This window comes from Aethalodelphis obliquidens, unplaced genomic scaffold (assembly GCF_003676395.1).
Source record: "Aethalodelphis obliquidens isolate GAN/ISIS:26980383/991018 unplaced genomic scaffold, ASM367639v1 scaffold14, whole genome shotgun sequence".
In the NCBI taxonomy this organism is placed as follows: Eukaryota; Metazoa; Chordata; class Mammalia; order Artiodactyla; family Delphinidae; genus Aethalodelphis; species Aethalodelphis obliquidens.
The window spans coordinates 3,294,079-3,306,442 of record NW_020837958.1 but is presented as its reverse complement, the minus strand read 5'-3'; the positions used below and the strand labels follow the sequence as shown (position 1 = coordinate 3,306,442).

General features: G+C 39.1%; 1 protein-coding gene across 1 annotated transcript in view; it reads right to left on the bottom strand.

Moving 5' to 3' along the window:
• The window catches only part of CKAP5 (cytoskeleton associated protein 5), a 107,109-nt gene that overhangs the window by 57,634 nt on the left and 37,111 nt on the right, over positions 1–12,364 (bottom strand). Inside the window, exons 4-8 of the mRNA XM_027114809.1 lie at positions 10,894–11,100; positions 6,867–7,038; positions 5,778–5,910; positions 5,286–5,386; positions 3,353–3,466 (exon numbers count right to left, since the gene is read on the bottom strand). Coding sequence (XP_026970610.1) covers positions 3,353–3,466; positions 5,286–5,386; positions 5,778–5,910; positions 6,867–7,038; positions 10,894–11,100 — 727 coding nt within the window. The remainder of the gene's footprint in view (positions 1–3,352; positions 3,467–5,285; positions 5,387–5,777; positions 5,911–6,866; positions 7,039–10,893; positions 11,101–12,364) is intronic.

Genomic DNA, 12,364 nt, shown 5'->3' with positions numbered 1-12,364 from the left:
GCATATGCATCGCAACGAAGAGTAGCCCCCGCTCACCACAACTAGAGAAAGCCCACGCACAGCAACGAAGACTCAACACAGCCAATAAATAAATAAATAAAAATAAAAAAAACAGGGCTTCCCTGGTGGGGCAGTGGTTGAGAGTCCGCCTGCCGATGCGGGGGACACGGGTTTGTGCCCTGGTCCGGGAAGATCCCACATGCCGTGGAGCAGCTGGGCCCGTGAGCCGTGGCCGCTGAGCCTGCGCGTCCGGAGCCTGTGCTCCGCAACGGGAGAGGCCACAACAGTGAGAGGCCCGCGTACCGCAATAGATAAATAAATAATTAAAAAACATAAAAACAGTAAACTGATTTAAAAAACCAAAACAAAATTTTGGACTTCCCTGGAGGCACAGTGGTTAAGAATCCGCCTGCCAATGCAGGGGACATGGCTTCGATCCCTGGTCCTGGAAGCTCCCACATGCCGCAGAGCAACTAAGCCCATGCACCACAACAACTGAGCCTGCGCTTTAGAGCCCACGAGCCACAACTACTGAAGCCCGTGTGCCACAACTACTGAAGCCCATGCTCCTAGAGCTCGTGCTCTGCAACAAGAGAAGCCACCTCCATGGGAAGCACATGCACCGCAACGAAGAGTAGCCCCTACTCGTTGCAACTAGAGAAAGCCAGCACGCAGCAATGAAGACCCAACACAGCCAAAAATAAAAAAACAAACAAAAAACCAAAAAAACCCCACAAAATGTCATGTTAATTTACATTGACATTAACTTTTCATTGTTTTAAATATTTTAGCCACAAAATTAAGTTTCTTTTTACTTGTTTGTTGCCTTTGATTGGTTGCCCCCACTCCACCATGTAAAGAGGGAAAGTGCCTCCTGCTACCCTAAGATCTCACAGAAATCCACTGTCTATGTCTACCCAAATATAAAGACCCATAATCTTCTCTGTATAGAATACAGACAGAGCTTATATTCATAGTCACAATGCCAATGGAAATCACAGAACAGTCTTCATTTGAAAATATAATATCCTAAGAAAATGCATGTAGAGAACATCAACTATTAACATTCCTGATTTCAATTAACATTCCTGATCATTACATAGGGAAAAATAAAAGCTTTTATTTGAGCCATTGAGAATTCAGTGCAATATATGTTTCCATAAGATTCCTGATAAAAATTATATGCTAGAACTTACAGAAAATCTGAAGCTCTCTTCAAGGCCACTAGAATCTCATTTCCCTTACCACCTTCTACCCTTCCTTTTTCCTCCCAGGCTCCAGGTTGGCGAAATGTTTTCCCTAGGGCAATTCCCTTTTAATTACAGGCAGTCCTCCATAACTGCAGATATGGAGGGCCAACAGTATTCATTGTACTATGCCTTTTTATACAAGGAACTTGAACAGATTTAGTATAGGTGGGAGCTCCTGGAACACCCCCCCTCCCCCCACCGGGGATACCAAGAGACGACTGTAGTCTTGCCTGGGTCTTTGGCTCTTCAAGATGGAAGACTGATGAACAACGATTTTGACAAATAATATCCCTGTCTCCAAATCCTACTTAGAGGAAAGCAAAGGAAGGGTGACTGTGAGAAGATATGGTCCATCCTCATTATTTATGGATTTCATATTTGTGAATTCATCCACACATTAAAATTAACTTATAAGCCCCAAATCAATAATTGAGGCACTTTCCTGGTCACTCACAGACAAGCACAGAGCTAGGAAAAATCTATGTTGCCGGATGTGCACATTCCCAGCTGAGGTGAACAATGCAATACTCTGCCTTCTTCTTTCAGCTCTCATACTGTACCCAAGTATCTTTTTCGTAGTCTATTTACTGCCTTGGTTTTTTGCATTTTTGTGCTTTTGATTGGGGCTTTCACTGTTTAAAATGGCCCCCAAGTGTACTGCTGAAGTGTTGTCTGGTGTTCCTATGTGCAAAAGTGCTGTGATGTCCCTTTCGGAGAAAATAAATGTGTTAGGTAGGCTTTGTTCAGGCACGAGTTATATTTCTGTTGGCTGTGAGTTCAATGTTAATGGATCAATAATACATACTGAATAAGATGTCTTCAAATAGAATAAAACAAGGTTATGCATTGATCTGTTGATGAAAATGTGACCAGAGGGTTGCAGGACCTTAACGCTGTATCTTCCCTTGGAGCAATGGTTCAGCATTTGCTAATTCAGTGTCTGTGGTGACTTTACAGAACATAAGTACTATGAATAATGAGAATTACTCTTATATACACATATAATTAAAGAGTAACCTCCTCCCCCCACCATGCTAATCCTCTGCAATTTCAGGCTGAAGAAGCAAACAAAACATTTTCATCCTTGCTATATTCAAGAAAATGTCTTCAGGGACTTCCCTGGTGGTGCAGTGGTTAAGAATCTGCCTGCCAAGGCAGGGGACATGGGTTCGAGCCCTGTTCTGGGAAGATCCCACATGCTGCGGAGCAACTAAGCCTGTGTGCCACAACTACTGAGCCTGCACTCTAAAGCCCATGAGCCACAACTACTGAGCCTGTGTGCCACAACTACTGAAGCCCGTGTGCCTAGAGCCTGCGCTCTATACAACAAGAGAAGCCACTGCAATGAGAATCCTGTGCACTGCAACGAAGAGTAGCCCCCGCTGGCCACAAACTAGAGAAAGTCCACACGCAGCAACGAAGACTCAACGCAGCCACAAATAAATTAATTAAATGAGTAAATTAAAAAAAAAAAGTTTGTTATTAAGCTCTATAACTACATCCACAATTGTCTGATCTATACTTTCAGACTTTATGAAAAGTCAGTACATACAAAAATATACACCCCAGCATTCAACTTGTTTGGACCTAAGCAATAACAAAGGAGTATTTCCTAAAATATTTCTTTCTTATTTAGTACTTACCTGCTTTATAATTGACCACATATCCCCAGATCCTGTACTTTACATGCTGATATAATACAAGGTGGTATCCCTCGCTATCTAATGAAAAACACTCTTCATATTTAATATTTGTCCCATTAAATAGAGCCAATTTAAAAAGCTCATTCTGTAGAATTATAAAACTAGAATATCTGGTTCTAGATCAGCAAGATTCTCTATTTCTTGACATTTGTACAAGCTACCAAACAGCATATTTAAAGTCAAAGTGATAATAAAGATTGAAAACCAATCCCTCTAAACTAGCCTAGGACAGTCATTTTAAATAACCCTTAAAAAAATGTATGCCTATAATTCAAAAACCATCAATAGTGTTCCCTAAATGGCAATGCAACTGTGGTAAAAAAAAGATTGACTGATGAAGAAAAACTCAATGGCCTGGTCTGCTGTTGGGATACCAATGCTGAAACTCCTCACATTTACCTTCTTCAAAGCTTTTACTAAATCTGCATAATCGCCTGCTTCCAGTTTGGGGTTTTTCACTAGTACTTCTACAGCTTCCAGGGCTTCTTTTCTTTCTTGCCATTTTTTTGCCTCCTACAAGACACAATATGAGTCACTTGTAGAACAGAAAATAAGAGCGCAAAATAAAAGTCTATTTCTTGCATGCTACTAATTCAAAGATATATATTTTTTGTTTTCAGAAACTTTCTAAAGCTAGTCAGAAATCAAAATTACAAAACTGTGTAGCCAATCAGAATGTTCTGCTCATATACATAAAATTTTGTTCATATATTAAAAGTATTTTTGTAACATTTCATAACCCTAATGTTCTACAATAAGTAAAGAGAATGAAATGCCATAGACTTTTCCTTCTCATTTTCTGGGTAAACTTTAAGCAAGTGTTAAACAGAAAACATTAATAGAAAGCATTTCTAGCATATCTCACAGCAGCACATCTACAGGAGAGAGGAATTTCCATATTGATAACATTAGAAAGACCAGAAAAGAACAAACATACAACCAACAACCAATACTGTTCTAATCCTGGATATTAGTTTTCCAGATTGTAGGTATAATGCTAATTTTTTGTTTTGTGTATATAAAGTACAATATGCTTCACTAGAATTCGAATACCCACTGTTGGAGAGAACTGGGGATAAAAACAAGATGACAAACCCATCACCCTGAAGGAATTACAATTCAATTTATCAAATATTTATTTGTTAATCAGAAGATAACAGGATACTCAAGGAGCTGATAGCAGAGGTAGGATGATCTTCAATAAATAACTATCAGGTCATGACGACTGTGACAGGAGAAGTACAAGCTGCTTCGGTAATACAACAAGAGGACTTAGCCCAGTTTAGGCTTTCAGGTACAATCTCCCCCAAGAAGTGATACTTAAGGTGGGATCTAGACGATGAAGAGTTATTATGAGGTAAATGGGGGGAGAAGAATGTTATAGGCAGAAAGAACAGCATATTAAGGCCTAGAGTTTAGGGGGGAAAAAAAGCTTGGCACATTTGATGCCAGGAGAAATTCAGTATGACTGAAGCATGGAGAGTGAGAGGAATTAGAGATGTGGCTGGAAGGTAAGTGGGGACCTCAAAGGTACCATAAATCACACCTCAATGGCTACAGTATGATTTCAGACATCATCTTAAAATCCATGGAAGCCACTGAAGGATTTTAATGAGGCAATACTATGGGAAGATTTCCATTTTCAAAAATGACACCTCTAATTATATTGTGAAATATGATGGGAAGGAGGCAAGAGCAGACAGGGTATCTTGTAAGAAGATTATAGCAGCATACAAGGCAAGAGCTGATGGTAGTGGCTGGGATAAAACTTTCTCAATTGGGGATAATTTTGTCTCTTGGGGCACATTTGGCAAAGTCTGGAGACATTTTTGACTGTCGTGACTTGGAGGAACGGTATTACTAATATCTGATCGGTAAAGGCCAGTGATGCTGCTAAACATACAACAACGCCCATGCAATTCCCCAAGCAAAGAGATATCTGGCAAAAAAATGTCAACAGTGCCAAGGTCAAGAAAGCCTGGGGTAGGGGGGAAAAAAAAAGAAGTAACCCCGGGGTAGAGAAAGAAATCCTGGGGATGGAGAAAGGGGGATGAATTTGAGAGATATTTAAAGGTAAAAACCAGACAGACAACGAGGAAAAGATATAAGTCAAGAATAATGTTCAGGTTTCTGGCAAGAAGTAAAAAGAAGGACTAAAGTAGGTACATATACAAAGTAGTATGGGAACAAAGAAGAAACAACTGACTCACTTTATTAGGGAAGATACGGGGTGGAAGAGGGTGCACCAGGAAAAGGGCTCAGAAGAGCACTCTAATTATATTCAAGTAATTATTTAAAATGAAATAAACGAAAGAAGTCTACCATTACTTACAATTTTGTCATAAAAGTCTTTGGGAAGTTTGGAAAGAATTTCTACTGCTTCCAAAAGCTCATAAGCATCTATCTGTGGTACCTCATCACCATCGTCACCACCTTCCAGGAGGAAAACAAAACAAAACAACCCTTAAAAATGGATGAAATGGGGACTTCCCTGGAAGTCCAGTGGTTAAGACTCGGCCTTCCAATGCAGGGGGTGGGCATGGGTTCAATCCCTGGTCGGGGAGCTAATATCCTGCATGCCACGCAGTGTGGCCAAAAAAAAAAAAAAAATAGTTTACTTATTAAACAGTTATCAGCTGTCCTTTCACACCCCTGATGAAATCTTGATACAGGAGGGATCAGAATTATTAATCCTACAAACCATAGGATTGTATGTATTTTATTAAACAGCAATCCTATAAAATGCACCTCGTGAACACAGGTTACTGTGACAGGGCCAGTTCTTGCTAATTTTTATAGAAACCAGCGTTGAAAAGTGGCTTACCTCCCTCAGCATCTCCACCAGCAGACTGCTGCTGTTCCAATTTAGCTTCTAGTTCTTGCTGGGAACGCAAAAACCTACTTGGTTTAGGAGCACCTGTTGGCAGTTTGACCCATTCTTCTTCTAGTTCTTTCAACTGCAAATATCATAAAATATTTTAAAAACATATCTATATCTCTGCCATTAGAGAATATATTTATATTTACTAATAGATCAGAACCCAATTTCTTATTTATGTGGCTCTAATAAGGCAAACAAGAAAAGATAAATTTAAATTGTGCACATTTTGTAGTATGAGTCAAATTGATGTATATCTACTATACTGAAGATATATGACTAAGCACTTAGAAGAATAAAATCCACTTTTTAAGACACTCTCATTACTTCATGAATTCACATATATTTGCAACAAATAATGTCTCTAAAACCAACTGAAATGTAAAAAATAGAATGCATTTTGTCTAAACAGATATTAAGTCCTGCCACTCAAAAGTATTATAAAAGGATCTTATAGGACTTCCCTGGTGGCATAGTGGTTAAGAATCTGCCTGCCAACGCAGGTGACACAGGTTCCAGCCCTGGTCCGGGAAGATCCCACACGCCGCGGAGCCACAACTACTGAGCCTGCACTCTAGAGCCCGTGAGCCACAACTAATGAGCCTGCACTCTAGAGCCTGTGAGCCACAACTACTGAGCCTGCGTGCCACAACTACTGAAGCCCGCGTGCCTAGAGCCCGTGCTCTGTAATAAGAGAAACCACCGCAAAAAGAAGCCTGTGCACCGCAACAAAGACCCAACACAGCCAAAGATAAATAAAGTAATTTATTAATAAATAAAGTAATTAATAATTAAAAAAAGGATCTTATAAACTGCTATAGATTCAACACTAACCTACTGGCATCGGTGAATGCATAGTATTTAATTTGAGAGGACATAGTAACCGTAGAAACAGGTATGCTCAGAAAAAAATGATTTCAAAATTAAGAATGAAAAATAATTATTTGTAAGGACAGAATATCAACAACAATGACAGGAAGGAAATATCTTCATATTAACCTTATACAAAGACAACCAAAAAACTTTGTGCCTCACCTGGACAGAGTTTATACTTTGTAATGGGGGTCTCAGAGCATCTCGAATCCATCTATAAATCTCCACAGCAATTAGTTTGGCTTCATCTCGAACAGCCTTCTCTCGAGACTCAAAGAGTTTTGGCAACACTTTGATAATTGGCTTCAGTAAGATGATTTTGGAACCAAATTCACTAGAAGTAAAAATTGGAAAAAAAACTGTCACCATGCAATATGCTTTGGTAAAGTGTTAGCCTGAATTCACTCAAACATAGTTCTATATCTATACATAATAGAGACATATAGGTTGAGTTTTTTTAGGGAAGAAGAAAAAAAAAACTTATAACAACATCTGTATTTAGATGCCATTCTTCCAAGAATATTATTTAATGTCCAGAGCCCAAAATAATATTACCATTTAAAAACTTTCTAGGTAACCAGTCTAGGAATTACTCAAATCTAAAATGGATCAACACTTGTGTAACATCTTAAATACATATGTATGTACATTAAGTTTAAAATAGAAACAAATCAATTTATAAATAATTAGATGAGTGAAATTGACTTTTAATAAGCTTGCTTATTTATTTATTTATTTAGCCTGCACCGGGTCTTAGTTGCAGCACACGGGATCTTCGGTGCCACATGCAGGATCTTTAGTTGCAGCATGTGGACTTCGTAGTTGCGATATGCGGACTCAGTTGTGGCATGCATGCGGGATCTAGTTCCCCAACCAGAGTTCGAACCTAGGCTCCCTACATTGGAAGCATGGAGTCTTACCCATTGGATCACCAGGGAAGTCCCTTAATAAGCTTTTATTAGCTCTTCTATGTAATTACGGGGATTCACTCCACTTGATAGATCACCAATCCTGGCAGTGTGTCTTTCATTCCTGACTCGAAGCTATCACACTATAACTTCAGGCAACTGAAATCTCTCTTTGCTTCAGTTTTCCATGGGTAAAACAGTTGCATTCTGACTTCTTAAAAAGGCAGTATAGGGCTTCCCTGGTGGCACAGTGGTTGAGAGTCCACCTGCCGATGCAGGGGACGCGGGTTCGTGCCCCGATCCGGGAAGATCCCACATGCCGCGGAGCGGCTGGGCCCGTGAGCCATGGCCACTGAGCCTGCATGTCCGGAGCCCGTGCTCCGCAACGGGAGAGGCCAGAACAGTGAAAGGCCCCCGTACCGCAAAAAAAAAAAAAAAAGGCAGTATAGGGACTTCCCTGGTGGCACAATGGTTAAGAATCTGCTTTCCAATGCAGGGGACGCAGGTCTGAGCCCTGGTCCAGGAAGATCTCACATGCCGCAGAGCAACTAAGCCCGTGCACCACAACTACTGAGCCCGCATGCCACAACTACTGAAGCCCGCGAGCCTAGAGCCCGTGCTCCGCAACAAGAGAAGCCACCAAAATGAGAAGCCCTCGCACCAACGAAGAGTAGCCCGTTTACTGCAACTAAAGCCCGTATGCAGCAACAAAGACCCAACGCAGCCAAAAATAAAATAAAAATATTTATAAAAAACTAAAATAAAAAGGCAGTATATTTAACATTATATATCTGTCACATATCATATTTTTAAGTTCCCAACTTAAAAATATAGCTTTCTGATTCACTGCTAACATTTCTGAATAACAAATTCTGGAGCAAGAGAGATTCAGTTATGAAAGAAGATTGACATTCTGTAGTAGGATCCATATATACTATTTATCTATTATCTAATGTACACAAATGCAACAAAATGTTTCAGTAATAGCTACTGACACACTCTAACAGGTTAAAGAAGGAGACTGAAAATACTTTCCCTAGAAAGTGATATTTAACAAGACACCAGTTTGTGTAAATGGTGCAAATATAGCCATCATAGCATGAAAATAAACCAGATGATCTTCAATATTTCCTTTAAAATCTTCTATTTTAATAGAAAAAAAAATTCTAACTTGGTTCAGCAGACCTTTAAGACTAAAGGAAAAATAAGAACTTATAGCGACGATAAACCATTCTGTTTAGGAATACTCATCACAGTGTCTGAAGAACCTAACATTTGGGATCTCTTAAACTTCCTTTACATTACTACTGTTTCATCTGATTTTTGTTTATTTGTTTCACTATCCTGGCCTAGTTCTGAAAGATATTTTAAAAAAAACAGATGGAACAGGTCCAAATGGAAAATAGATACCTTAACAATACAAAACCTAATCTTGATATTACACATATTACTATAGAGGGGAAAAAGTTCTAAAAGCTTGTTTTAGGGGCCACAGATCATTTCTGGTCTCCTGAAGCTACCACTAACATAGATAGCTTGAGGAAGCTCTGGAACCAAGGACTGAACAGTTCCTGAAGGTCCCAGAGAGCTATCTAGTAGTTCTACTATAGATTCTGAGATGCCTTAGGACAAATAAAGAACCATACAAGGATGGGACTAAACAACAACATCTATAAGGAAGACATAAAAGACAATATACCTAACTTGTCCTTTTTCTACCCTTATTCTCCCAGTCAGCTTAAAAATGAAATAGCCAGAGTTCACAGAACTCCAGATTAGAAACTTCTAATTTTAAGGTAGAATATAGTGTAATATATATTTTTATTAAGAAACTCATTACTAAGGACAGATCTATTAAGACAAGCACCGATTTGACAATGCAGTCAATTCACTAAATTTCTAAGACAACAGAATGAACACACTATTTACTACTAATAAAAATACATGCCTTCTACACTAGAATAGGCTAGGGATGAGGAAAATTTTATCACAAAAGAATCTAAGTGAAAGTCAAATTTTATATAAGAACATTATGAACCAAGCAAAAGACAAAGTTTACTGACATAAATTGAAGACAGTTTAACAAAATTTAAGAATTTTGATACTTTCATGTAAGATAAACACCGAAGGAAGCGTATTCTCCAAGAAGTAGGTCATATACAAAATCACAAGAGAGGTGAGTTGGGATGATCTTCACACCCACAGGTCACACATTCAGGATTTCACTAGAGCTGCTTTCTAAAGTATCTCATGTGGAAGTATTGGGGACAGGATATCAGATTAGAAGGACTGCCAAATCAGAACAAACCAGTGTTTTGTCTAATTCAGATTTCCATAGAAAATTACAGCCACTTGTTCCTGAAAGAGATCCCATTCATGAAAAACTTCACTGCCAAACAACACTTAATTCTAGGGTTGAAAATAACTTATTACATAAGAGTAAAAGTTATTTTCTATTTCTGTTGCTATGCTTCTATTTAAAGGCATATAGCATTTGCTTCTATTTTATTTTAAAAAGCACCTAAACAAAGGTTTACTTCAGCCAATGTTTCAAGGTACATAAATTTATGCCTGAGGATAACAAGAGAAACAGAGCTCCTTACCCTGAGGAGTGCTTTTCCATGAAAAAGTTAATTCATAATCTGAGAAAAGGTCAGAAATATCCCCCCGCTCATCTTTATTAGAAAGAGATTTAGGGACTTCCCTGGTGGCGCAGTGGTTAAGAATTCACCTGCCAGTGCAGGGGACATGGGTTCAATCCCTGGTCCGGGAAGATCCCACGTGCCGCGGAGCAACTAAGCCCGTGCACCACAACTACCGAGCCTGCACTCTAGAGCCCATGAGCCACAACTACTGAGTCTATGTGCCACAACTACTGAAGCCTACGCACCTAGAGCCCGTGCTCCACAGCAAGAGAAGCCACCAAAATGAGAAGTCCACACACCACAATGAAGAGTAGCCCCCACTTGCCGCAACTAGAGAAAGCCCGCACGCAGCAATGAAGACCCAACACAGCCAAAAATAAATAAATAAATAAATTTATAAAAGAAAAAAAAGAAAGAGATTTAGATCAAATAACTATGCAACACACTTAAAGGCTAAAATTACTGAATACAAAGTGTCACACTTGAGGAATGGCTTTAGCTTTTCCAGGTCACTTTTCTGGTTGGTATGGTCTGCCAAGTCAAGCCCAACAGCTTTCATTTCTGTTTAAACCAGGAACCCAAACTCAATTGAGATATTCTAGTTAACAGAACTAAAACAAAAAGAAAAGGTTTTACCTTAAGGCTTTCCTCAGTGTCTCTATACAGGCCACTATGATCTTGGGGTTCTTATTGTCCAGGCCTTTCAGGAGCTCTTCTTGCACAGCCTCTCCTTTCTCAATCTCTATGTACATTAGACAAATCTCAATGCCTAGCTCCTTGGCTTTGGCCTTGGGTTGGTTGAACACTTTACTCACAACACCTGATACAACTTCCCCTGTGGTTCTGTAATATAGATTATAAACAACAACAACCATACACATAAAAACACACTTTAGTAGAAAGAGCCGGAAAAGGTCATGGAAAGTGGGGGAAACAAATACTTTTTTAAAAATGCTGAGAAATAAAGTAAATGAGACTCTAAAAACTTTATGTTCAAGTAAAACAGAAACAAACTCACACACTTAGAGAATGAACTTAGGGTTACTGCAGGGAAGGGATAGCCAGGGAGGTTGGGGTCGACATGTACACACTGCTGTATTTAAATAACCAACAAGGACCTACTGTATAGCACAGGGAACTCTGCTCAATGTTATATGGCAGCCTGGATGGGAGGTGAGTTTGGGGGAGAATGGATATATGTATATCAATGGCTGAGTCCCTCCGCTGTTCACCTGAAACTACCACAACATTGTTAATTGGCTATATTCCAGTATAAAATAAAAAGTTAAAAAAAATTATGTTCAAGAACATGAAAAAAAAAACTTATGCAAACCATAAGAGGTTAAGACATGTCACAACAGACAATGACACAGAACCATAGTTTCTATTTACACATATAGGAAATTTAAACAAGAAAGCAAAAATCCCTTGAAATCTCACTACCCAGAGAAAACTACTTTCAACTTTATAGTATCCATCCTTCTAGACTTTTCTATATGCAGAGATAGATAGATACAGATACATTTTATAAAAATAAGATTACAGAGTTCTTACTTTTTTGGAAAATTTTTGAAAGTCATTTTAAACACTTTTTAGGACAAGAGAATTTCTTCACAGAGGGAATGGATATGTACCTTTAATAACAAAAGGCTGTTCCTGACTCCTTGGCAAGACTTTACAGTAGCTTTATTGCTTTGAGTTTCTTCTAAATTAAATAAAACCCGTACTACTGGAAAGGAGAGAAACTGAGTGGGTTGGAATTACATGCAGCATTTGTCAAAAAAGTTTCTAGTATCAGAAGAAAAATGAAATTAAAAAAGCAATGGTCTCACTGATGGCAAGGGGAACTCATTGATGCTGGTTAACAAAACTGTCAAATTAATGACTGTCCTTCTTGGTATAATTTTTGAGGTGAGTCAAGTACAGTCTGCCCTCCATATTGGTGGGTTCCTTATCCATGGGTTCCTCATCTGCAGATTCAACCAAACTTGTATCAAAAATATTTGGGAAGGGCTTCCCTGGTGGCGCAGTGGTTGAGAGTCTGCCTGCCAATGCAGGGGACACGGGTTCGTGCCCCAGTCCGGGAAGATCCCACATGCCACGGAGC